Genomic DNA, 26,468 nt, shown 5'->3' with positions numbered 1-26,468 from the left:
GGTAAGTCCATGCCGGGCCCGCGGTAGAAGTTATCCGCGGGCCGGCAATGGCGGCTTCTTCTTCCCCCGGGTCCCCCACGAGGGATCCCGGGCTGTAGACGCCGCAGCAGCTGGAACTCTGCAGACCGCGGCTTCAGGCTGCGACTTCAGGCTGCCGGCTGCCCCGGGCCAGTGAAACGGAGCGCTCCCCTCCAGCGAGCCCCAGCGAGGGCTCACCCGCTCCACGCCGAGTCCACGCTGCGCCTGCCGCTGAAGCCCCGGGCACGTCTCCGGGAAAGACCTCGCCGATCCTTGATGGTAGGCCACGGGGGAGGCGACCTGGAAAAAGTCGCCTCTCCATGGAGGAGGCGACCGAAGCGGTTTCCCCCTTACACCACCCACACCACCCCCCACACAATACACAAAAAACCCACTAAATACACACTTTAAAACATACTAAAAATAAAAAATAAAATTGAAAGGCTGACGCGCTGCTGCCATGGCTGCCGCCAGAACAGCGCCCCCTTCAGGATGTGGCTGGTCTTCCAATACTACTTGAAGGTAAACTTTTTGTAGGTGGGCCTATCTTCTGCCCCAATGTCATTGACCTCCCCTTCCCTGTGACCTCTCAGGGGCACTCATGGAATAAATATCTCAGCAGCTGAATGCTGTAGGAAAACACACCTTCTAATTTACACGCATCCTATGAACTTTGGAAGGAGTCTGCAATCAGTTCTGAATGACCCCTGTCAGATCTCCTCTTATCAGTGGTGTTACTGTCATATAATTTATTCAATTAAATTAAATCGCGGTCATTAAGGCCACAGTCATATCATTTATTCAATTAAACTCCTGAAGGTAAGTTCTGCAAAATCCCATTTGTATGCCTAAAGGGGAATCCAATTTGCTTCTACTTCATTTTGGCTGATTAGTCACCGCAAGTGAACCTCCATGAGCCCAAATGCATTGGTCTACCATTTCCCCTGGAGAATATGTGTATTTAAATGCCTTATTTTTGTTCATTGTCATTCTTATCAGCTCCTGTTTAATGTTTAGATTCAACTAGTACGTAAGAAGCTTTTAAATAGTTGTATGGATTTGCCAGGAAAGAAAGGTAGTGGAGACAAGTTTAACTTGGCATCATGTTTGGAATGGACATTATGGGCTGAAAGGCCTGTTCCCGTTCTATGTTCTACTGTTCTATGTTCTACAGTTGCAGTTTGACTCTGTTTCTCTGCTAAAGGATTTCCACATTTGTATACATCTTGTGCCATTTTTTCCCTCTTCTTTAATTCTACATTAACACTCTAAACCAGGCAGAGTACATTTATACCATTTTATAAATGTAGCTGGTCCATTATCTCACTACCTCCATACAAAGAGGGCTTCAGCTTTCCATTTCTTGTACATTCCATTATCCGTCACGGATGGGCTATCAGGGGAAAGTGTCAGGAATTAATAATAGTTTTAAATATGAAGAAAATCAATGAGGTAGCAAAGCTCCTTGGGCTGACCAAGCACTAGAGTGCGGCACCATTTATTAACATTAATGGCTGTATTATCAGTTATATCTCTGCAATACACCCTTATCTCCAGTTGAGAGGGAAGTTCTGAACAATGGAACCACATATCACAGCTAAATTATTACATTACTATAGTGACACAGGGTCAGCTTATTATTCATTAAAAGTGCAAACATTTTATTAGACTGCTGCCATTTAGTTTGCCATTAGCATAGTGTAAATGAACTGAGCCGCCACCTCCAATAATACAGGCAACAGATAATTGCATATCTCTATGCAGGTTGCCATCCCAAAGACATACTATTTTGCAGCACATTATATGGTTTCATTTTCACAGCTGCAAACATTAATACATAGTTATTTTATTTTGGGGAATAAATAACGATGATTGATACATTTCGCCTGGTGCTCTGGTTTCCTCCCATATTCCAAAGGCATGCAGGTTTGCAGGTTAATTGGCTACTGTAAATTTTCCCTAGAGTGTAGGAAAGAACTAATGTACGGGTGACAGCTGGTTGGCACCGACTCAGTAGGCCAAAGAACCTTTTCAACGCTGTATCTCAAAACTAAATTAAATTAAACTAAGATACATTTTTATAGCATTAACCTTACAAGTGCCTTACTGTCAGGTAACCAGCTTCTCATCAGCACAATGCTTTTAATTCATTGCAACTGTCCCACGTTAAGTGTGACAGAAAACAAGGGATATCAAAGCCTACTGTGCCCAAATTCTCACTCATTGCCACTGACACCTGTGCCTACCATAATGCATCATGTCCTTTAGCAATGTTTGTCCAGATTCCGATGGACAACTTGTGGCAAGTCCTCTCCTGACTCTACAATCAGCCATATCATCAGGAGTGTCTGAGCAGTGAATTGAGGAACGTGTTTCTACCTCCACTCAACCTATTGGGATTCCAGCACACATTACTAAATGTAGAATGAAGCTTCACTGTTGCATAAGAGTGATTATGGGTGTCATAAAATGTTGCGTTATAAAGTTTCCATTCTTTGGTCCAGGCAGTTAAATATTATTCTTACATACTTTTTTAAATTCTCTGTTCCCCTAGTTTGTCAGTGCACGTCACCCTCTAAGAATGATGAGTAAAAATGCACGGTGCCAGAGGGTGGGTGCAGACTCGATGGGCTAAAGGTGCTGTTTCTGTGCTGTATCTCTCTATGACTCCATCTGACTGTGGCAGTGTTAACCCAACTCTCCATCGCAAAACTGGCAAGATTGGTTGCAATGCCATTTTTTAAATCTTGCCTAATATGATTCTCCACTAGAGATGTGATATTGGGCAGGGTATAAATTTGACATTAATTTGATTTCATGGATTTCCAGTCCAGTAAATTAAATGAAAATTACTCAGGCACCGATAACCTTTTGTCATCACGTCCAAAGGTAAAAACAGAGCTCTTATTAAGATTCAATGAATGACAGCCATGGTTTTAATTTATCGTTAATATTCTGGTTCACAGAAAGTCATGCACACAAGGAAACGTCACTCCGAACTCTACAATGAATTAAACCAGAAGTTCCACACCTTGGACAGGTGCCGAGACCCTGAACTCTCAACATTTAAGGTGAAGATTAATTATTTAATTTCAGAATCATTATCATGCTTCAACGGTATCTAAAGCAAAGTCCATATTTCTGGCAATGATTGTATAAAACGTGTTCTCGTATTTACAGCAGGAACGAGGTAGCTCTGACATCCAGATTACTTCTTGTTATTACCAATTCTCCCAAATGGAAATACCTTTTCACTTTCATGTCACAGATTCCTTGAGAAAAGGGGCAGCTTTCCATGAGCCATCGTAACCAGAGGCAGGGTTGTCGAACCCTCATCTCCTGATCACTGTTTTTCACAGGCATCCAGTGGTCTTGTCTGTGCTGCCCACCCCAGTTGAATATCTGTTCTCTAGGCTCTGCTAGAATTTTTTTTTAAATAGAACGATAATGTTAAATTATACAGGTCTCACGGTTTTTTGGCATTTAGGATTAATTGTAAAAATAGTTATCTTTACATTTTCCACTGTAGCGGGAGAAACGGTGGAGCATTTCATCAGCGGGAGCTGAAAAGAGCACGTTAGTTGTAAGTATAACATGTTGTCTGTCCAACCACAGTGTGAGCCATTCTGGGCACCAGGTCACTTGAATGCATATTTTTCTGCACAGTCACATCCAGAAAGGAATAGGAGCTGCTGATATAATGGGGAAGAAATGAGTGAGAAATGGAGGAACAAGAAGGACTTTATAATTAGAAGGGTGTGAATTATGGTAGAGGTTAATGGGAAATATGATGGACCAGCTGATTGGGATTTTCTTTAATAAAAAGGAAAGGTATAATGTTTAAGTTGTGTGCAAGAATTGACCATTTACAAAATGTTAAATGGTCAGCTCGACATAGATTACAAAACCTACACCAAACCCAAACCAATTAGGAGTAGACGAGGGCATTCAATCTAATTTGAGATTCCAACTACCAAGGCAGATGTGTAGAGCATTTCGTTCTTCCCCGCACAATTAAAGCATGGAATAATCTTCACCCCACCATAGTTACCCAACCAGATGCAACTAAATTTAAGGTAGCTCTTTCTTCCCAAAAACCCTTTCTGGCTTAAGTCCTCCCCCCACCACCTCCAGTTTAAATCCCATTTGGAATATTTTGGAGGACCAAGAAACCAAGAACCATGAACTGCTGGAGTAACTCAGCAGGACAAGCAGCATCTCTGGACAGAAGAAATGGGTGACGTTTCGGGTTGAGACCCTTCTTCAGAATTTAAGTTGTGCTTTAAATCGTCTAAAGGAATGAATATAAGGACAAAATTTCCCAAACTAATTCGCAAGAAATTGATGTTGAGTCGATTAAAAATGAAATGTCATAAGAACATAAGAATAGAACAGAGATGGGCTTGTTTATCCTGGGTCTACTCGGTTACTCACCTCGATCATGGTTAATTTTCTTACTCAACACCTTTTTTGCTTGCGCCATCCCCACGTCTCATGATTCCATAAACGGGTACTCTTGGGACCACACCAGTGTTAGATCACAGACGATGGTGGACCTCAGTAATTGCTCCTGATCACCTGCCTTTGTCCAAACATCTGCCTATTAAAAACCCTCCTCATCTGTATCAGCCTTGACAGACTTTGTCCTGCCCCTCTTGTCTTCCAGTTTTCTTCTATTGCCCCCTCTCCCCCATCCTACAAACAGCCTGAAGAATGGTCTCAACCCAAAATGTCACCTGTCCATGTTCTCCAGTGATGCTGCCAGACCCACTGAGTTACTCCAGCACTTTGTGTGTTTTTGTGTAAACCTGCATCTGCAGTTCCTTGTTTCTAATAATATATTACAATACCAGATTAGCCAATCTCACACTGATGCATTACCTATGAACAAGGAGTGGTGACAAATGAATTGTAGCAATGTTGCTGGTCAGCGTTGGACAAACTTTCAGTAATAATAGCATCACTGTAAAATGTACCAATGGAGACTAAGGTAGTAACATTCTATTCACAGGAGAAAGCTACCCCTGCAGAGCAATCTTGGGACAACCTCAAGACCACGCCAACCAACACACTTCGTTCAGATGCCCAGGAAAATGTAGAATTGCATTCACCAGACTGGGAGGCATCTGCCACAATCTCTATGGATACAGAAGGAGACTTTCAAACTGAAGTTTAATGTGGATTCAGAGGTAAACAAACCATAAACAGCAGACTTGGAAAATATATTTTCACACTGATGCATTGCGAAGGATTCATTTTGTGTTGAGTTCCTGGATCTCTTTCAATTGATGTGAACGGTAATCATCTACCAGTCAGAAAAGCGGAATTCACCAACGCTCTGTTCTTACGCTCAACTTTCTCACTGTGGCTGGTGAGCGAGAATGCAAGACACATAAATCTGTGAAACTGTCTCAGATCTACATACACAAGACTTTGTTCCTTTTGATGTATGTCTGTGCAACCCAAGACTGAAACTAAAAGGATTCAGGCATTTAGAAAACTAGTTGGCAAAAAATCTAAAGTAAAATTAATGTTCATTTGAGATTGACCATTTTTGTCTCCCTATTTTATGTAGAAAAAGACAATCATGAAGCAATTATGTCAACTTTTATACCTGATTTGTAAGTCGCAGCTTTTCAGTAATTCTCCTCTTTTCCATAGGCTGTGACTTACGAACTGGATTTTTGCAATGGCTGCTCCTTGGTGGCCTTTCCTCTGTCTCCTCTCCATGTTCAGTGTCCATCCATGGCCACAGTACTACTCTTGCATCCAACCTCCACAAACATGGACCTATGAGGTAACCGTGTGAGCCTCTGACGCAACAAAACCTCACTAGACGCAAGCAGAGGGCACAACGTAGTTTCAATGGCACACTGGTGCCATTTTTAAAATCAGATTCACACCTACTTCGGCCTTTAATGGGAGAACAGTGTTTCTCAACATTAACCTCTACAACTTTGTATTGGAGACATAAATTGTAGATACAAAAAGAAACTGTTTAGGAAATAATAACGTAATCTTTCACATACCAATCAAGTAATGAATGGGAATAAGAATCAGGATATGGCAGTCATTAAATCTCGGGAGCTGACCAGGTGGGGGAGCTGTCCAGGTTTTACACTGGAGGCAGTAGAGACTGTTATTTTTAGGGTCGGGATACGGAATAACATGGGGTTTATTGGCTGGGCACCAATGAAGTGCTTCTCAGGAACAGGAAATGCAGTAATTTCTCAGCAGATCAGTTTTCATCAACCTGAAGTATTATTTCTCCTCTCTCCATAGATGCTGCCTGACCTGCTGAGTATTTTTAGCATTTCCTGTTTGCATTTTATATTTTTGGCATCAGTTTTTTTTTTGCTTCTTTCTCAGGAACATGTATTGCAATTATTGATATACGTTATCAAAATATGTCATCTAATTTCCTCAATCAAGGATGGTGAACACAATCAGAAATCCCATCTGCTTTTTATAAATGCAGACTTTCCTCCTGCACAGACTCTTTAAATTTAAAAAAAAAGCACGTGAAACCTCATGGGAGAACATAAATGTTAGGGCATGATATTTGTGTTCAGAGATAATGAAGTCAGTTTTTCTCATTGTTTACAATCGTACTCACACATGCGCACACAGACCCATGGAGATGATGTGTACATATTGGGTCATTCCAGACATAAATGGCCTGCCACACCTCTGACTCCTTAGCATTGAGTGAGACACCGTCCCCAATCTGTAAAGGATCTGGAGTTTGTTATCCAACAATTTCACACTAGGACCTGCAGACAGACAGACTCCCATTCCTGCTCTGGAAATGGCCGTTTCTTCAATGGTCTGATTAAATTGCATGGCATTTTGTTAATTAAATTCACACAGTCAAATCTCATAGTTGGTAGTGCTCTCACTGTTCCTGGTAAATCACCAGCTCAGACCCCTGCCAGGATTTTGAGCCACTGGCTGGAACCTCCAATAATGCCGAGCCCATGGAGCATAATGCTTATACATAAAAAGGTACACAGAGGGTTCTGGATGACTGGAACTATATAAAGCAGGATCTCACCCAGAGTAAGCATCGGGAACCCAATGCCTAGGTTCGAGACTGTAAAGAGGAACTGGGAAGGAGATTGGAAACCTTGAAGCTCAGGATCGGTCTCAGGAACAATACGATAGAGATGTAAACCAAGGAAATAGAATATAGTTTGGGAACCAGGTACATTTGATATTCAGTTCCTGGAATTATGCCATCTTTAATCCTCCAGTGATCAATATCCTTACCTTTTTATATTTTCAGCATCTTTATTCCAGATAGCGGCTGGTTTCCTTAGCAGACTAGACCAGGCTATAATCATGAGTGTTGGAAAGTATGAAAATGAAGACCAATCTCTAGCTCATTGCCAGACAATATATTGCTCCTTAATTGTTCCAAAAGGCATACTTGCCAGATTTAAAATCTGACAATGTGGAACTGCGGTGGATTTGTTTGATAGCTAAGGCACTGAATATTTGGCTCCCACCATTCCTGCAGTCTAGGTTGGTGCAGCCTGGTTTGGGCAAAGTGGAGGCCAACCAGTGGCACGGAGGGAAAAATCAGCTGGTATGCTGAGCTTTGTGGAGAGATCAGCTTCTTAGTGAAGTCACTGCAGGATTAACAGGTAGTGGCACAGAATGTTAGCAAACGGCCTTGGGCTGGTGTGTTGACCTTACGAGAAGAAAGCCCATGAATGCCCGCAAGCATGGAAGAGGCTGGCGGTAGGTTGTGGTAGATCTGCCCTGTACCGAGTATGTTTGCTTCATCTCAGTCACACATAGAAGGCAACATCACACATGTCTAATTGAAATAATTATGCACCTAACTATGAAATAATTATGGAAAGCATCAGTATAACACATCTATCAATAAAAATTCTAATTATTGGAACTGCCTAGAATACATTTCAAAGTATTTTTCACCTGCTCCTTTGGTATGTAGATTTACACAAGAGTATACAAATAAAATGTTCTGCTGTTGAACTGCTCCTTGCTCCAAATCAAAACTTTATAAAGCAGCTGCAGTTTCTGAATGTGGCCCAATCAACACCCACGCAACAGAGATGCTCTTTCACAATATCAATTAGGATGCCTGAAAATGTGTCCGTCCTAACTTTTATCCTTTTCTTCAGAAATCATTTTTACAGGTTTTATTTCCATAACATTGTCTCATTATGTTCTCCCTTGAATTATTTTTTTAAAGATATATTTACATAACCATGCTATTAATTTTTCTTAGCTTTCACTAGTCTATTGGTCCAAACAAGGTTTAGTGACAGTACATTTGTGTTTGTCCAGGTACCTGGAACTGGACAGTTCCACCCCCATCACTGATGAGAGCTAGACTATGAATCTCAATTAATATGTTATTACCTTAAGTTTTTTTACTTGAATTATCTATGTCCTTTCGAAGAGAGGTTATTTTAGCTTGAAAATATTTGTTGCAACTGATTATAAAATAGCAGTTTTCTTTTATGCATTGTTTTTATTAATGCATCCAAAGTGCAAATGAGGAAAAATAACCCATACAAAGTGTCAAGAGTTCTTTCATTAAAGCACACTTTAATTGGTGAAGCCTCCTGTAATTCCCATTTTCCAGCAAAAATAAATCTCCTGTACTCAGCATGACACCCCATTTGGTGAATCTTACTGTGTGCCTGATGTTATTCATTCCCTATAATAGGACCAATCTGAAATTAGTACATATTAGAAACATAAGACTGAAGGTGGCTATTTAGTTGTAATGCCACACCCCTGTATCTTCCATCAGCTTGTAAGTTCCTTATCATCAGGTATTTTTGGAATCAGCTTCCAGGCAACTTTCTAAAATGAAACATGTTCTCCTCATCGCTCCTCTGGATATTTTACCAGTGACTTTAAAACTGTGATGTCCAGTTATTAATTTATTCACCACAAAAAGTTATATATCTCAATCATAGCTTTCATTGTGAGCACTGCTGTTGGTCACCTCTTAACCTTTTATGCACCAAAGGGATCTGTCCAAACTTCTCCAACCTCGAGGAGCAGGGCAGCACTGTGGCGCAAGCAGTAGAGTTGATGCCTTACGATGCCAGAGACCTGGGTTCAACCCTGTCTATGGGTGCTGTCTCTACGGAGTTTGCACGTTCTCCCTGCGACCTGCGTGGATTTTCTCCGGGGGGCTCCGGTTTCCTCTCACACTCCAAATACATACAGGTTTGTAGGTTAATTGGCTTGGTATAATTGTAAATCGTCTCTAGTGTGTAGAATAGTATGCGAGGATTGCTAGTCAGCACAGACTCAGTGGGCCGAAGGGCCTGTTTCCATACTGTATCTCTAAACTAAGCTAAATTTATCTGGTAATGGTCCTTAATCCCTATTAACTTCCCAGTAAGTCAACTCAATGGTCTCTCCAAGGTTTTGACATCCTTCGTGAAGTGTGTCAGTAAGTATCAATAAAAAATAAATGAGGGCAAGCTAGCAATTTATAAGGGTCTGCTACCACATTCCCCAGGTAATAAACTCAGCAATGCAAGAGCTTTTAACAACGTTCTGAATTTGCCCCTCTATGTTTAAGGATTTGTTATCCATGGCATTTATGGTTTATCATTAGTTTAATTATCAGGGTCATGTGTACCAAGGCACAGTGAATATATTTATTTTGAGTTCCATCCAGTCAGATCATACCATACATCCAAGTAATGCAAAGGGGGAGAATACAATGTAGTATAAAGTGTTACAACTACAGATAAAGTTCAGATTTTAAAAAAATGCAAGAGGCACAATGATGTAAGTTGGAAGATCAAGAATTATTGGTGTGTGAAAGGACCATTCAAGAGTGTGATAACAAAAGGAAATGAATCTGTTCTTGAGTCCTTTGCTACATTATTTCAAACTTTTGTACGTTCTACTTGATAGGAGAGGGGAGGAGAGTGTGACCAAAGTGGGCGAGGCTCTTGATTATGTTGGCTGCTTTCCCGAGGCAGTGGGAATTGTAGATGGAGTCAATGCTGGGAGGCTGGTTTGTGTGATGGACTGGGTAGCATTCACAATTCTCTGTAAATGGTTGTGGCCTTGGGCCGATCAGTTGCCTTACCAAGCTGTGATACATTCCGATAGGATGCTTTCTATGGTATTTATGTAAAAGTTGGTAAGAGTCATCAGAGATGCCAAATCTCCTCAGCTTTCTGAGAACATAGAGGTGTTGGGGTGCTTTTTTGATCACAGCACCAATGTGGTTGAGCCAGGACAAATCCTTGGCGATATTTTCACCCAAAAACGTGAAGCTCTTACCAAATCTACCTCAGCACCATTGATGCAGACAAGGCCATGTACTCCACGCCACCATGTTGGAATAATGTTGTTCTGTCACAGGTTATTGTCCATCTATATACCTTGTGCAATTTCAAGAGCAAATCTGCCATTCTGAGTGTAGACATTGGTAATGTCTTGTTGGATTAGGATAGTTCATGTGTGCAGGTCAGAAACCCAGAGGTTTAAGTGCTGCTCAGCACAAGCTTGTGTGCTCAGCAAGCTGGAGCCTGGCCAAAGATCACGTAACCAGAGCAGTCTGCCAATCCCACTATACCACACCCTCCGGTGACATCCCCACAAAATGTAGAAGGCCTCACTGAATAATGTCCAGAAATCTGGTTCAAAGTTGCATCTGAATTAAATGCATCAAATCTTGTGCAGCAGACTCTCCAAAAACAATGCTGATGAATCTCTTTATATAGGTGGTCCACAAGCTGCCCTCTAAGAGCCTGCTTTAGGCTTGTGACCCATGCTGTTAGGCTGTTTTGAATCCAGTTCAAAGCAACAAGTGACACTAAATCTGGGTGGCACAATGATTGACAGGCTTGCTGCACTCTCAGCACCTTTTATGTATCACTGCATCGAGCACAAAAAGCAATGTTTCAGTGTGCACTATAAATGTTTTATATTGCCGATAGCATTCAGCAATTGATTTTACTCCACAATTCAAGTGCACAGCATATAAGAAACATGTGCTACATAATTGAAATTCTTGGCCCAGGATTCTTTTCCATTTTTTTTTCATAAAGTCAAAACAATTATAATCTGGCATCTTTTCATGTTAGCCCACTTAAAGCTTCACATCACACGGAATTCTATCAGCCATACATCAGCCCCTCTACCTTTATATGGGACATAGCTAAACAGTGAAGGAAATGCAAGGCAATATATTGATTCACTTTAACTCATTATCTTTTCGTGCCTCATGGTTCTTATTCAGTGTTGCTTTTGAACTATCAACCTTTTAATAGGATGTGTCATTTTTTATGAAGATGTTCATCGGTTTGTCCTTGTATTCTAAGGAAGCACGGTTGAGCTAAATGAAATGGGCCTTATAACAACTACAAGCCTGCCTCAACTAAAACCCCACCCACTGATGATAAAGGCAATGATAAATTTGTAAACAGGCTGCTTCCCCATGTCAAGAGAACCTTCAAATAGTGAAGGTTGGCGTTGGTGATGAACTTAGCAACTGCCTTCAGGGCAACTGCACAACCTATGTCTATCTTGGGAATTGTGTACAACAATCAAGACCTCAACCTGGCACAAAGTTTTTGGACTTCAGTGCAGTACCTACTTTACTGTATGTCTTTGACTTATAGACAACCTACAGCAGGCACCAGGAAACACCGGAGATATACAACTAACGGTGGAATGCGAAATGTTCCAAATATACTGGCAGGAAAAGCAAGACAACATCAGTGTCCTTCACATGCAAACCCTCCAGTACTGAGGCTCCAATTACACTCAGTCAGATCCAATGGGTAGGGCAAATTGTTTCCATACCCAGCACCCCAAAAAGAGGCCCACCGTAGCCCTATATCTGACGAGGGATGTGTTGGCTTTGGAGAGGGTCCAGAGATGGTTTCGAGAATTATCCCACAGATGATTGGGTTAACATATGATGAGTGTTTGACGGCACTGAGCCTGCACTCGTTGGGGTTTTGAAGAATGAAGGGACACCTCGTTGAAAGTTACCAAATAGTGAAAAGCCTGGTTAGAGTGGATATGAAAACAATGTTTCCACTAGTGGGAGTGTCTGGAACCAGAGGGCATAGCCTCAGAATAACAGAACATAACTTTAGAAAAGAGATAAGATTTCTTTAGTCAGAGGGTGGTGAATCTGTGGAATTCATTGCCACAGATAGTGGTGGAGGCTAAGTCATTAGTTATTTTTCAGGCAGACATTGACAGATTCTTGATTGGTCAAGAGTTATGAAAAGGTAGAAAAATAGGGCTGAGAGGGAAAGATACATTAGCCATGATTGGATGGTGGAGGAGACTCAATGGGCCGAATGGCATACTTCTGCTCCTATGACATGGACTTATTAACTGATAACAGGCGAACATGTCAACTGGACTTGTGTGACAGTTCAGGAGTCTGATAACAGAGGTGAAGAAGCTATTCCGGAGTCTGGTTGTACATGCTTTCATCTTTTGCAAGTTCTGCCCAACAGGAGAGGAGGGGAGAGGGAATGACAGGGGTATAAAACTGTAAGATATCCTGTATTGTGAGACGTCAAGATCATGTTGGTATGGAAAAAACAGCAACGGATTTGTTATGTTTCAGAAAACCTAGATTGCTCCAGAGATATTGTTTGAAATTTTCTCAGGCATGGACTGTGGTGTTTTAAATTTCTAATGGCAATAAAGTAAATTGCATAACTGCAGGAATGGTGTTGATCATTTTTAAATTAAAAGATCATGACTGCGAGAAGGTTATTGACATTATATAGGTGTCCTTTCATATGGATTAAGCAGATAATGTTCCTTTTAATTGTTATCCTGCAATCACGTATCTGACTCTTTCAAATGAACGTGCACAAATATGTTGGCATTTTGAACATAATTCAGCTCATGCAGTCAGTAAAATTAGATGTGATTAGATAATAATTCACTAATTAAGTTTTTTCTAGCTGCTCAGTGATGGAATACTGGGTAAAAATCTATGCGGCTGCTGTGAATGTGCAAGTATGTGCAAGGGAATGTTGCAGCATGGGACCCATACGCAAATAAAAACATTTCTTCCATCGAACGTGTCCAAAGACAGGCAGCTCGATTTGTTACTAACACCTATGAGAGAGAAGCGAATGTCACCAAACTTCTGAATTCTCTGGGGTGGAACCCTCTCCAAGGCAGACGTGAAGCTCACCATTTGACCTGTTTTTACAAAATGTTAAATGGTCAGCTCGACATAGATTACAAGACCTACACCAAACCCAAACCAATTAGGAGCAGACGAGGGCATTCGATCAAATATGTGATCCCAGCTACAAAGACAGATGTGTACAGCAATTCGTTCTTCTCCCGCACAATTAAAGCATGGAATAATCTCCACCCTACTATATTTACCCAACCAGATACAACTAAATTTAAAGTAGCTCTTTCTTCCCAATAGCCCTTTCTGGCTTAAGCCCTCCCTTCACCACCTCCAGTTTCAATTCCATTTGGAATATTTTGGAGGACCAAGAAACCAAGAACCAAGAACTGAGTCTGACAACCTGTATCAGGTCAGCCATCTGCTTCTTAGTTAGGCAAGGTCTGTCAGCATCATCACACGAGGCCGGCAGGTCAGCCTTGAATCAACTACCACAGTGATTAGAGTTCCATCAGAAACTTCCCAGCTTCAATAACTTTCATGGCTATCATTTCTTCTTGGTACTTTTTGATAAGTAATGGCTATACAGGTACTGTAGATAGGATGGTGAAGAAAGCATTTGGTACGCTTGCCTTCATCAGTTAGTGTATTGAGAAGGGAAGTTGGGACGTCATGCTCCACTTGTACAAGACGCTGAGACCACATATGGAGTATTGTGTGCAACTCTGGTCACCCAACTAGAGGAAGAATGTTAAGTTGGAATGGGTGCTGAAAAGATGTACCAGGATTAGAGGATTTAAAAAGAGGGTCAATGGCTGGGATCTTTCCTGGAGTACAGGAGACTGACGGGTGACCTTATATGGATTTACAAAATAATGAGAGGTATAGATAAGATTCATAATCACAGTCTTTTTCCCCCCCAGAATAGTGCAGTCGAGAAATAGAAGGAACAGGTTTAGGTGAGAAGGGAAAGATTTAAGACACCTAACGAACAATTTCTTCACACAAAGTGGTGCGAATAGGGAACGAGCTGCCAGATGAAGCTGTAGAGGCAAGTACAATGGTGATGTTTAAAATACATTTAGTCAGGTACATGAATAGGAATGGTTTAGAGGGAAATGGTTTACAGGCAAATGGGATTAACCCATTTGTAAAAGCTGGTCGGCATGAGTGAATTGGGCCGATGGGCCTGTTTCTATAATGTATAACTATGATTAATTTAAATGCTTTTAAAATCGAATTCATTTTTGAATAGAAAATAAGAGAACACTTGTGCTCAATTCACCAAGGCCTGTTGGATCTCCTGGTTGTTAACCATTTTAACTCCCCTTCCCATTCCCATATGGACCTTTCTAACCTGAGCCTCTCCCATTGGCAGAGTGAGGCCACATACAAACTGGAGGAACAGCACCTCATATTCTGCTTGGGTAGCTTACAACACAGCGGTAATACTAACCAACAACAACCCTTTCCTCTTCCCCTGTCTCCTTTCACCTATATCCATTCCTCTTGTATCATGTTTTGAACACCTTCTCTCTTTATCTCACAGCCTTTTGTCTTCTTTCCATCTCTGGCCTTTGTTCACCCATCTGCCAATCAAAACCCCCGGATCTGTATCCATCCATCCACCTGCCAGGCTTTTCTCGCCCCCACCTCTTTCCCAGCTTTATACTCTACTACAATCAGTCTGAAGAAACATCACCTATCCATCTTCTCCACAGATGTTGCCTGTCCTGCTGAGTTAATCCAGCACTTTGCGACTTTTTTTAGGAATTAAAAAATATATATTTCTATTTGCATTTGAGGCCAGCTCATGCATCTTCCCATAGTAGAGGAAAGCTCAGGGATCATATCTCCGGAAACGTATCTACCTGACTAAATGGTAGAGACCAGTTACAAACGAGACTCGCTCTACGAAACAAGAAGTGGTAAGGTGGACTTTAGATGGCAACTAAATAATGAATACCATGCAATTGCATAGAATAATTCGAAGTATTTTTGTGTCAAGAACCTCAGGATACGAGGAAAGATTGCTCATAACCAAGGTGAGCCTCATCATTCAATTGAAACAACTTCACCCTCATCTCCACCTCTTCACACTCCATGACCAAAACTTTAACTCACCCTACCTGCACTTCACTTCTGGGCTTCTGTAACAATCTCTTCACCAATGCCCTCTTCTAATTCCTGTTATTCACCTCTCTGCGGTTACTCTTTCCCACATCCATTCCCATGCCCTCCACTCACTGTTTGCCCTCTGCAACATTCCTCTGTTAACCTCCTGATAGAGATGATTGATGAAAGCGCATTAGATATCTTCCAGTTATTATTTCCTATTAACATCTTTGAAAAGTTTCAACTTTTGGCTTGATATGCAAGGTATGGTTCTAGAGGAAACTGTTTTGCTCACATCCACTCAAGACAGCAACTGAAATGTCAAATAATTGTGTTTAATTTGATTACTATTAAATACGTGGTTCTAAGCTACAAGGTTAGCCCAGAAGATATCCGTCAGACTTGGATATTACATTCAAAGATGCAGCATAAGCCCGTAATACAAATGTACAAATGACAGAATTTTGAGGAGTGGCGCAGCAGCAAAATAGGGCAGCATATTGGCGCAGTTAGTCGAGCTTCTGCCTCACAGTGCCGGAGACCAGTGTTCCATCCTGGCCAAGGGTCCTGTCTGTGTGTGGAGTCTGCACACTGTAAACACAAGGGTTTCCTCCGGGTGTTCCGGTGTCCTCCCATATCCTAAACACGTGTGGGTGTATTTTATTGTCATGCGTACCAAAAACAGAACAATGAAATTCTTACTTGCAGCAACATAACAGCTCTGTAAACACAGTACATAGACAACACAATAAACAAAAGAAAGTTCAATTCATTAAAAATTGTATGTGAATTGGCATCTGTAATTTAGCCCTAATGTGTAGGGAGTGGATGATAACATGGAACTAGTGTGAATGAGTGATCGATGGTCATCATGTACTCGGTGGGCTGTAGGGCCTGTTACCAATCAATTGTGATTCACCACTTTAGGAAAAAAACTAGGGTGTCTTCAAGTTAGAGCTGCTACCTGACAGTCCCAGTGATCCAGGCTCAATCCTAACCTAGGATTTGGAATTTACACATTCTCCCTATGAACATGAGGTTTTCCCCACTTGCTTCAGTTTTCTTCCACATCCCAAAGACGTGTGGGTTGGTAGGTTAATATTGCCCTTGCTGTATATGTGTGGTAGAATCTGGAGGAATTGATAATAATGTCGGAAGAAATTCAAAAAGGCATTAATGTAAGATTGGTGTGGAATGGATGGTTGATGGTCAGCACAGACTCGATGGGCCAAAAGGTCACCTGTGCTGCAGCCCAATGATAAAATGATAAACATTCTTTAGATACATTAACAACTGTTGCTCCTCTTGAAAGAATGAAAATGAATGACTTGGCAACCATCTGAGTCACACTCATTCTCCTTTAGGAAATCAGTGCTGATTTTTATGAAATGATGCTGATAGCCCAGCTAAATCTTCTTACTCCGACTAATCTTCTTAAATCCCCATCTTCTTATATTTGATGCACACCACCTTTCTCCCTGATAAATTGGTGAATGAGAAATATTTAATCACATTTTGTGGTTAGCTAAATAGGAAATGTACAAGTTACTTCAGTCAAGATAATCTATTCATGGTTTAACATTAAGAACTTACCCATAAAGGAATAATACCTTAGTGTTAAAAATAAACAGAATTATAAATAAAGGGATTCTCCAACACAGTGTCTGTAAAATTGTTTATTTGGGATTTTAAAAGTAATTGAACAGAATTCCTGAACCTAGACTGGACTATCTAACTGTTCAAGGCAAAAAAACTGTGCCTACTGTCTTTGTCTTCCTGTGCCTGAGGGACCAGTCGTTGGATGGGAGTTAAATGCAAGCACACAGCTCCAGTACCCATTTCTATTACAAGGATACAACTGAAAGAAAATTTCATTAGGCAAGAAATAGAATTGGGTAGGCTAATGGGACTAAAGGATGATAAATGCCCGGGGCCTGATGGACTGCATCCCAGGGTCCTCAGGGAGGTGGCTCTAGAAATACTGGACGCATCGGTGATCATTTTCCAATGTTCAATATATTCAGGATCATCAGTTCCTGTGGATTGGAGGATAACTAATGTTATCCCACTTTTCAAGAAAGGAGCGAGAGAGAAAACAGGGAATTACAGACCAGTTAGCCTGACTTCGGTGGTGGGAAAGATGCTGGAGTCAATTATTAAAGAGGCAATAATGGGGCATTTGGATAGCAGTAAAAGGATTAGTCCCAGTCAGCATGGATTTATGAAAGGAAAATCATGCTTGACTAATCTTCTGGAAATTTTTTGAGGATGTAAAATGGATGAAGGGGAGCCAGTGGATGTAGTGTACCTAGACTTTCAGAAAGCCTTTCATAAGGTCCCGCACGGGAGACTGGTGACTAAAATTAGAGCACATGGTATTGGGGGTAGGGTGTTGACGTGGATAGAAAATTGTTTGTCAGACAGGAAGCAAAGAGTAGGAGTGAACGGGTCCTTTTCAGAATGGCAGGCAGTGGCGAGTGGAGTGCCGCAAGGCTCGGTGTTGGGGCCGCAACTGTTTACCATATATATTAATGATTTGGAAGAGGGAATTAGGAGCAACACTGACAAGTTTGCGGATGACACAAAGCTGGGTGGCAGTGTGAACTGTGAAGAGGATGTTAGGAGATTGCAGGGTGACCTGGACAGGTTGAGTGGGCAGATGCGTGGCAGATGCAGTACAATATAGATAAATGTGAGATTATCCACTTTGTTGGCAAAAACACGGGGGCAGATTATTATCTCAACGGGGTTAGGTTAGGTAAGGGGAAGGTACAGTGAGACCTGGGTGTCCTTGTACACCGGTCACTGAAAGTTGGCGTGCAGGTACAGCAGGCAGTGAAGAAAGCTAATGGAATGTTGTCCTTCATAATAAGAGGATTTCAGTAGAGAGGTTCTTCGGCAGTTGTATAGAGCTCTGGTAAGATCACATCTGGAGTATTGCGTACAGTTTTGGTCTCCTAATTTGAGGAAGGACATCCTTGTGATTGAGGCAGTGCAGCGTAGGTTCACGAGATTGATCTCTGGGATGGCAGGACTGTAATATGAGGAAAGATTGAAAAGACGAGGCTTGTATTCACTGAAGTTTAGAAGGGTGAGGGGGGATTTTCTAGAAATATAAAATTATAAAAGGACTAGATGCAGGAAAAATATTCCCAATGTTGTGCGAGTCCAGAACCAGAGGGCACAGTCTTAGAATAAAGGGGAGGCCATTTAAGACCGAGGTGAGAAAAAATGTTTTCACCCAGAGAGTTGTGAATTTGTAGAATTCCCTGCCACAGAGGGAAGTGGAGGCCAAATCACTGGATGGATTTAAGAGAGCATTAGATAGAGCTCTAGGGGCTAGTAGAATCATTGGATATGGGGAATAGGCAGGCATAGGTTTGTGAATGGGGATGATCAGCCTTGATCACAATGAATGACGGTGCTGGCTTGGGCCAAATGGCCTCCTCCTGCACCTATTTTCTATGTCTGTGTTTCTATGATAGCCCAGTGAAGCAAGGGGCAGGTTTGTCTAAAATACAGTTCTAATGGAAAGTGCACTGAACCTTTAGCCTGGATGCTTTTGCTTCGTGCCCATGACCTGAAAATAATATAGATTATTATTAATTAGTACATAGAGTCACAGCCTAGTAAAAGACCCTTCTGCCCATAATGTCTGTGCCAACCATGATGCCAAATCAAACCCCATCTGCCTGTACATGATGCACATCCCTTCATTCCCTGTACTTTTGTGTGCTATTATATAAAACATGCCATAAAAATATTATCAAATGAAGAAGGGTTTCAACCCAAAACACCACATATTCTTTCTCTCCAAAGATGCTGCCTGTCCCACTGAGTTACTCCAGCATTTTGTGCCCAACAAAGACTACATTTGGCTACACTTACAATTTAAAAGCAGGTGCATCACCAAATTCAAACGCATGGGCCCACATTAGGTGCAGCAGCTGCGGCTAATCCAAAGACAAGAGATTGGATATGAATCTGAATGTATCCAGGTTCTTGGTTCAGAAATGCACAGCTGACTGCCACTTTCCTAACACTTGCATGGAATGCATAGAAGTCTAAGTCCAGAGCACAATTCTGAAGTTGGTCATCAGTTCTCAATTAACTTGGCTATTAGCCATCACCCATCTTCTGTATCACCACAAAACGACCTCCCGCACCTGTTCCTGACATTCTACATTGTCTCCTGGAATCCCTCAAAGTTTCAATTACTTGATTACCATTAATTACAAACATAATAGGATCATTCATTAGAATTTTAAGCACATTTTACTAATTTACTAACAATTACAGTCTTAATTGGTGGAGATAGTTCTGGTTAGCAATCAGTTTGGAATGTGCAAGTTCCTAAGATATGCAGATATTATATGTTGACAAGAACATGCCTCAGAAACCTTGTGATTCCATTAGATTGAAACATAAACACATTAGTGAAAGCAGAGTCTTTGGGAATCATGTATTCTTTCCTCAGTATTCACAAGTATTTGCAAAATGATTAACAAAAAGTGTTGCTGATGATGCTATCAAACTACACTGACTCACCAGTAACCTGCTCATTCTTGGGATTTGTCAGACCTCATCAGTCTTTGGCCAAGCCTGAACCGGGGCTGTGTCAGAAGTGTGGTGAGTAACTATCCTTGACTTTACGTCAACATTTGAATGATGGAGGTGGTGAACTGCTGTGGAAAAGGAGAAGTGGGTATTAAGTGAAGAAACATTCCAGTGGTTTTATTTGTACTTTGCACAAATGGTTTTGATTTTTGGAGATAAATCATCCCAGCCTCCGGATAGCATCCTAAACCTTTTTTTCTGCTGTTTTATCAATGATCTCCTACCCATCAGAAGGTCAAAAGTGGGGTGTTGCTGACAGCTGGTCTGTTCCAAGTGTCCAACCATCACCCCAAAAATGTCCTCTCCCTTGGTTGTCTCATCTCAGCTGTCGTGGAGCCATCAATATGGATCTACACACACAAGATATATAAAATTCTCTCAGAATGTGTCGTTTTTCTCATTGAGTTTAGTTTATTGTCATGTGTTCAGAGGTACTGTGAAAAACGTTTGTTGTGTTTGCCATGCACAGTCTAACAATGTTTTTAAGGTTGGTATATTTCCTTGAAATGCTTGAAATAGCAGATTTTCAAATCTAAAATAATAAAATTTAAGTCCCAGTATCTTTGCTGGCTAGAAAGAAAGGTATTGTATTCACGCACTGGCCGACATGGCTGTTGATGGTTTGCCAGTGGGTATCTGGAAGTATTGTGTATCGGCTTGTGTGAAATGAATAGGATTGTCAAATGCCAGCACAGTGAAACATACTTGAATTATTTGCTCCAGTTCTGAAAAGATCAAGTTCCAATGTGTGTGTTTGTTGCCAAATGTCACCTTGGTTTGTTTGCCTGAAGCGCTCTGTGTCACGGAGCAAACCTCAAGTGATCTAGTGAATTACAAATAGTTTTTGTGTGAAAACTAACTTCAAAAAATCTGAACTTCACTTTCACTAAAGTGGAAAAGACCAAATGAACAATATTACGTTTGATGGAATTTTAATCTTGCCCTCTGTGGTTGGACCTTAGGCAATCAGAGGGAACACGCCTTGTGCTTGTTCTGACCCAAACTGTCATCTATTGATGTTCTCCGGAGATGCTTTCTGACCCACTGAGTTACTCCAACACTTTGTTCCTTGTATCCACATCTCGTACTGTGATTAGCGACAGTTACAATTTCAAATAACCCACCTATTTCAAAGTAACCAATATGGAAATTGATGTGAATACATATTCTTCCCAGAGGATTTTGAATGCAAAAGTAAAACTGTCTTAAGACAATTGAATTGGGTTTTGGAGCGACTACACCTGGAGTATTATGAACAGTTTTGGTCATATTACCCGTAAAAAGATATACCTGTCAAAGATCAGCATTGTTTCCAAGGATGGTGGGTTTACTGAAAAGAGATTGATTAAGCTGGCGTTATATTCTTTCGAGTGAGATCTCATTGAAATTTACAAAAATAGACAGGCAGGAAGGTTAGAAAGAAAATACAAAGTGTTGGAGTAACCCAGAGGGTCAGGCAGCATCTCTGGAGAAAATGGATAGGTGGTGTTTTCGGTCAGGGCCCTTCTTCAGACTGATTGTGGGGAGGGGGTGGGTGTTTGATAGGCAAGTAGTTTGTAAAGGCCAGAGATAAGGAAAAAAAGGTGTGTGAGGCAGGAAGATAATTTCATCCCACTGTAGAGCAGTAGTCTGTAATCTTGCAACAGAGGGATGGTCTGTTTCAGCCAGAAAGAGAAAAAAAATTCATTCTGCAGAGGGTTGGGAAATCTTTGGAATTCCTACCCTAAAAGGCTGTGGAGTCTCACTTGAGATTGATGGATATCCTCGTATTATGGGATCTGCAGGAAAGAATGGTGATATGGAAGATTTTCCATGCTCGATGAGTGATGGATTGGGGTAGAAGGGCTGAATGGCCTCCTCCTGCAGTGATGTTCCAGCAATTGTGTTATCCATAAAGGAATCCATCAGTATGGACATGCAGTTGAACGAGGGAAGCAACAGGGCTCGGGGAGAAGCACGAGGGGTTGCCCTGACCACTGGCTCGAAGAGATGGCCGAGTTTCTCAATTGCTGAAACGGGGTTGGGTGGGTAAATGATCAAGAAAGCACATAAACTTTGTACATTAAAGGAGACATTCTACATCTAAAAAAAACTGGTAGTCCGCATATTTCTGGTCTGTGTGACAAGTATTTGAAAAATGGCTACATTTTCATAAAACAATGACTGTCCCAATCTCTACCCGATGCTAGTGGCTGATCTCAGAAGTGCCTTTTGATTTGTGCTCGGCACAAAGGGTCGCTATTCAGATGTTGAATCTGCGGGTAGGAAATGAGTTTGGAGACCACACAGGACATGGGCTGACTTCGCCTCTGAACCGTATAGTTTTTGCAACTTTCTGATAGATCTTCAGTTATCGTTCTTAAAAGTAATTGTTGTTACAAATAAATGATTGAATTTGAAGTGAAATTCAAAGCTGAAGTGGATGGGTAGGGGTTTGGTCTATTGAGTTTAATGCAAGTGAACAGGGATGGGTTTGGCTCATTGCAAGCCCACCTTTGTATATTTATTACCTGAAGGGGTGAAAGTTAATAGTTGCATATATAGATAAACAGTAGCTACTATTTTCTTCAAAGATTCAGGAGTTTACATAAAGCAAAACGAATGCCATTTTTGAAAGCAATAAATGGAGTTGCTCAAGCCCAGTCATGTTGAAGAGGAACCAGTTTGAAATATCGGTTGGATTTGCAGGGTAACTACAATTCAAGCTTAGTCTCCAATTTATGATTTTTTTTTTTCCCCCAGCCAATGCAGGTAATGTACACAATCTGCAGTCAGACACTGCCTAAACCTTTGTCAAACCTTCACTGACTAGGTAGGACAATGTAGTTGACTCTCCTCCAACATTTCATTCTAAATTGGAGCATAGTATTCACTCTCTCCTTCATCCTCACTGAGTCTACAATGAAAATTTGTTTTGCATGTCGGATATATTTATTGAAAAATTGCTTGTCAGAAAAGATAGAAAAAAATGAGAAGCCTATGGTGGATTAAATCCAAGCCTGGAATTATTCTTGAGATACCTTGTAATAAATGAGTGTTATATTCTTGTCCCATTCTAAATCCCATTGTTTTCTGGTCTGTCACCATTTCCATCCATTTCACTGGAGACCATTAGGGTCTGATTCTGCCCCCCAAGCCCAGCTCAGCCGGACAGGGGGACCTCCATAAGACATTTTACAGAAGTCTTGCAGGCAGCAAGTGACAGCAGCAAACATCCCACAATCAGTTTGAACAGGTGAGATTTCCTTGCTGCAGCAGAGAAACAAGACTGCTTTGTTCATCATTAGTATTTAAACAGAAATGAGCAATTGAACCATCATTTTGTTTCCAAATCACAACTAACTCCTGCCAGCACCTTAAAACGGATCGCAACTGTATGAATATTCTTTCTAACCTGCCAGAGTCTACTTTAGTGGATGGATTTAGTGAACATTCCATGTGTGTGGTGTGACTGATTTAAACCAAGGGCAATTCAGCAAGCAGCATTTGGAGAAATATTTTTTCCATCCCTGCAGTCTCAATGTGCAATAACATTTTAAAGCCATGGTTCGCTGCTCTCTGCCTTGATACTTGGGTCATTTATGTCTATTTTGTATCCATGAAATCATTCTGGCCACTCACTATGAAATATGGTGATTAAAATCATATGGTGTACAACAGCTTTGTTCAGATTTGTGCACAGTTACTGCAGAGGAACTGAATGTGCTTTTCATGCATGGGCCATGGTCTTGATCTTTGGTCTATTATGTTGAAAGACTGGGGGAATATGGTGGGAGAATGTTTACTGTTTGAGGACATATCTCGCAGTGCACTTGCTCTTTTTGGTTCAGTTGCAAAGAGTTCACCACTAAGCACAATTTGCTTGAGTAGATTTGTATACTTTCTCACACCTTTCAATCCCCGTAGATAAAATAAAGAAACTGGCAAAATAATTCTGTAAAAGTTCAAAGGGAACACCAAATTGAATACATATTTGGAAGTGTTTGCTCCTGTTAGTTTGATTCCACAGAACCTCTGAGTATTGGTGAGACCAGATCAGCGCCTGTTGGTGTCCCTCACTGTGTCATTGATAACACTGAATGTTTTTTAAAATTATACACAATATTGTGAATAAGTTCATACTCAATAAACAATATATGATTATGAACTTGTTTGTGCTTTCACTCTGCAAACTGACACAGCATGTTCTATGGGGGCCAGTAATGTGAAGTGGGGAGAGAGACATGGTGTGAGAGGGCACGGTGTGAGAGGGCACAGTTACCTACCATGAAGCAGTAGATCTGGAAGTAGAAAGTATGATCTGCTCCCATGTATAGGTGTTGCCCTTGAGGGTTGTTCTTCCATCTGAACATTGCAATCTGTTTCTTCTTCTGAGAAATGAAAATTCCAGACCTTGCAGAGAGACGTGTGTCCTTCTGTACATCACCTCTGATGGGATAACTCTCATCAAGTCAGGACCTCGCTCACAAAAGATTTAAGATTGGCTCTTCAGATCTGTTGAAAAGTGGCAATGGCCCTGAGCAGCTCTGTGCCTGCAATAGAAACTTTTGCTGTGTAGCCTATACCATCTCCACTGTCCATCAGTTCCACTCTGATTCTCATGTACCAATGTGTTTTAGGGCTGATTTAGAGTGGCCAAATAACTTGTCTACCTGCATTTCTTTGGTTTATGGGAGAAAAACAGTCACAGGGAAGAATGTGTGAACTCCACAGGGTGCCAGAGATAAGATCAAATCAGGTTGGTGAAATTGCAAGGCAGCCATGCTACCTGTTGTGTAACTGCACAGCACAAATAAAAGACAAAACACAAAGGTACGGTATATAGTGTTGTTACAATCCCTGCCATCAGTGGCACTCCAGATCTGCCGACTACTGTGCCCGGGACACGAGAGGCTTTTGGGGGGTGGTGAGTAAACTGCGGGTTTTACATTGTTGTCAGGGGGGGGATTTCCTCTTACAACAAGCTTATGATGTGGAGGAAATCCAGTTCCGTCATCCGTTCCCAGTTTTTTTTCATCAAGTTGCTAATCTGTTGAATCGCTGGATTTGAAAGTCGGGGCTCAAATTCAAGGCCTTTAAAATCACGGATCGCAAGTTCAAGCTAAAACAAAAGATATATAGGACGTTTATTTAACATCTTATCTAGTTTTTGATGTATTTTAGTCTGATGCAAACTAAGTTAATGAGGCCCCAATATCGGCAACAAGATCATTATCTGTATTGTGTAATTGTCTATCCGTGATCACTATTTTCATGCTAAATATCTGACTAAAAATACAGATCAGACACAGAACATACAGATCAGATTGTGGCACCCATGTTGAACATGGCGGCAGCCATGACCGATCTGTATGTGTGTCTGTGTAAAATGGCCCTTGTGACAAGGCTTGTCCTCGATCACAGCTTTTGAGTTAAGTCAATACAAAACAATACGGAACAAGATGCTAGTATGAAAATTACCATAACCTTTTTAATATTCGAGATATGAAAGTGAATTAGGTAAATATTAAAGGATTTTTTATACATTATCAGATGGGATACATTACAGGTTTGATTTTTAAAATCTCAAAATTTTGTAACATTCCTATTGTATATGAAGAACAAAACGGCCTACTTTGCATGATGGACACAAAATGCTGGAGTAACTCATCGGGACAGGCAGCATCCCTGAATAGAAGAAATGGGTGGCGTTTCGGGTCGAGACCCTTCTTCAGACGTCAGACCAGTCTGAAGAAGGGTTTCGACCCAAAACATCACCCGTTCCTTCCTTGCAGAGATGCTGCCTGTCCCGCTGAGTTACTCCAGCATTTTGTGTCTTTCTTTGGTTTAAACCAGCATCTGCAGTGACTTCCAACACAGCCCACTTGCATCCCTGCCAATCTGTGTTTTCATTAAAGTCACAGATACACCACATGCAGTGTTTAAACAAGTATCATCTCTGCACTGATACATAGTCAGAGACCCCCAAGCAAGTTCACTGATAAATCACAACTGGTGTTAGTATTCTTGGTGACACAGTCCACCAGAGTGAAGAGTGGTTCCCACCCACTACTAACCAGCTGCCAGCCAAACAAGCAGCAAACCTGGGGCTTGCTGGACCATTGTCTGGGCATGATCGCATTTGCAAGGTGCAGTGATTGGAGGAACAGTTAGTCTAAACTTCTCGTTCGCTGGCTCGTGTTTTATTGTGAAACACACCTGTATTTCTCTGTGGTCAGATGCACATGTGGACGTTTCCAAGTGGATCAGCGCTGACTGGGAAAGGCATTTCTGAGTGGAGTTTCCAGGTCTCTGCCGGTGTTAGTCACACAACTTCTTGGGCCATCACGTGCACAGTGACTGCCCGCAGTAACACATGGATCGTAAGTGCAAAGCACCGCAGATGCTCTCTGCCCAATTTCACCAAATGTCCTAGGAGATCAGAGTGAGTGTTACAAATTAACGATTGAATTTAACTTCCTCAGCTGCCATTGTGAAATTTGAGCTATGCCTTTAGATCTCTGTTAAAATTACATCTCTGTTTCCCATTGGAAGAGTTGGCCATGGTTTATTTACAAAGGAGACGAACAGGACAGGGTTTGAATCA

General features: G+C 41.4%; 1 protein-coding gene across 5 annotated transcripts in view; it reads left to right on the top strand.

The window, feature by feature from the left end:
• Nucleotides 1-24,647, top strand: part of LOC129709656 (adhesion G protein-coupled receptor B2-like) — a 545,832-nt gene extending 521,185 nt beyond the window's left edge. For all 5 annotated transcript variants that reach the window (XM_055656140.1, XM_055656141.1, XM_055656145.1 and 2 more), the window contains 3 exons: nucleotides 2,985-3,089; nucleotides 3,548-3,601; nucleotides 5,030-24,647. In XM_055656140.1, coding sequence (XP_055512115.1) covers nucleotides 2,985-3,089; nucleotides 3,548-3,601; nucleotides 5,030-5,194 — 324 coding nt within the window. In that variant the 3' untranslated portion in view covers nucleotides 5,195-24,647. The remainder of the gene's footprint in view (nucleotides 1-2,984; nucleotides 3,090-3,547; nucleotides 3,602-5,029) is intronic.
• Nucleotides 24,648-26,468: the final 1,821 nt, after the last annotated feature.

Source organism: Leucoraja erinacea, chromosome 26 (genome assembly GCF_028641065.1).
Source record: "Leucoraja erinacea ecotype New England chromosome 26, Leri_hhj_1, whole genome shotgun sequence".
Lineage (NCBI taxonomy): Eukaryota > Metazoa > Chordata > Chondrichthyes > Rajiformes > Rajidae > Leucoraja > Leucoraja erinaceus.
The sequence above is the reverse complement of the archived record's forward strand: the minus strand, read 5'-3'. Positions and strand labels throughout refer to the sequence as shown.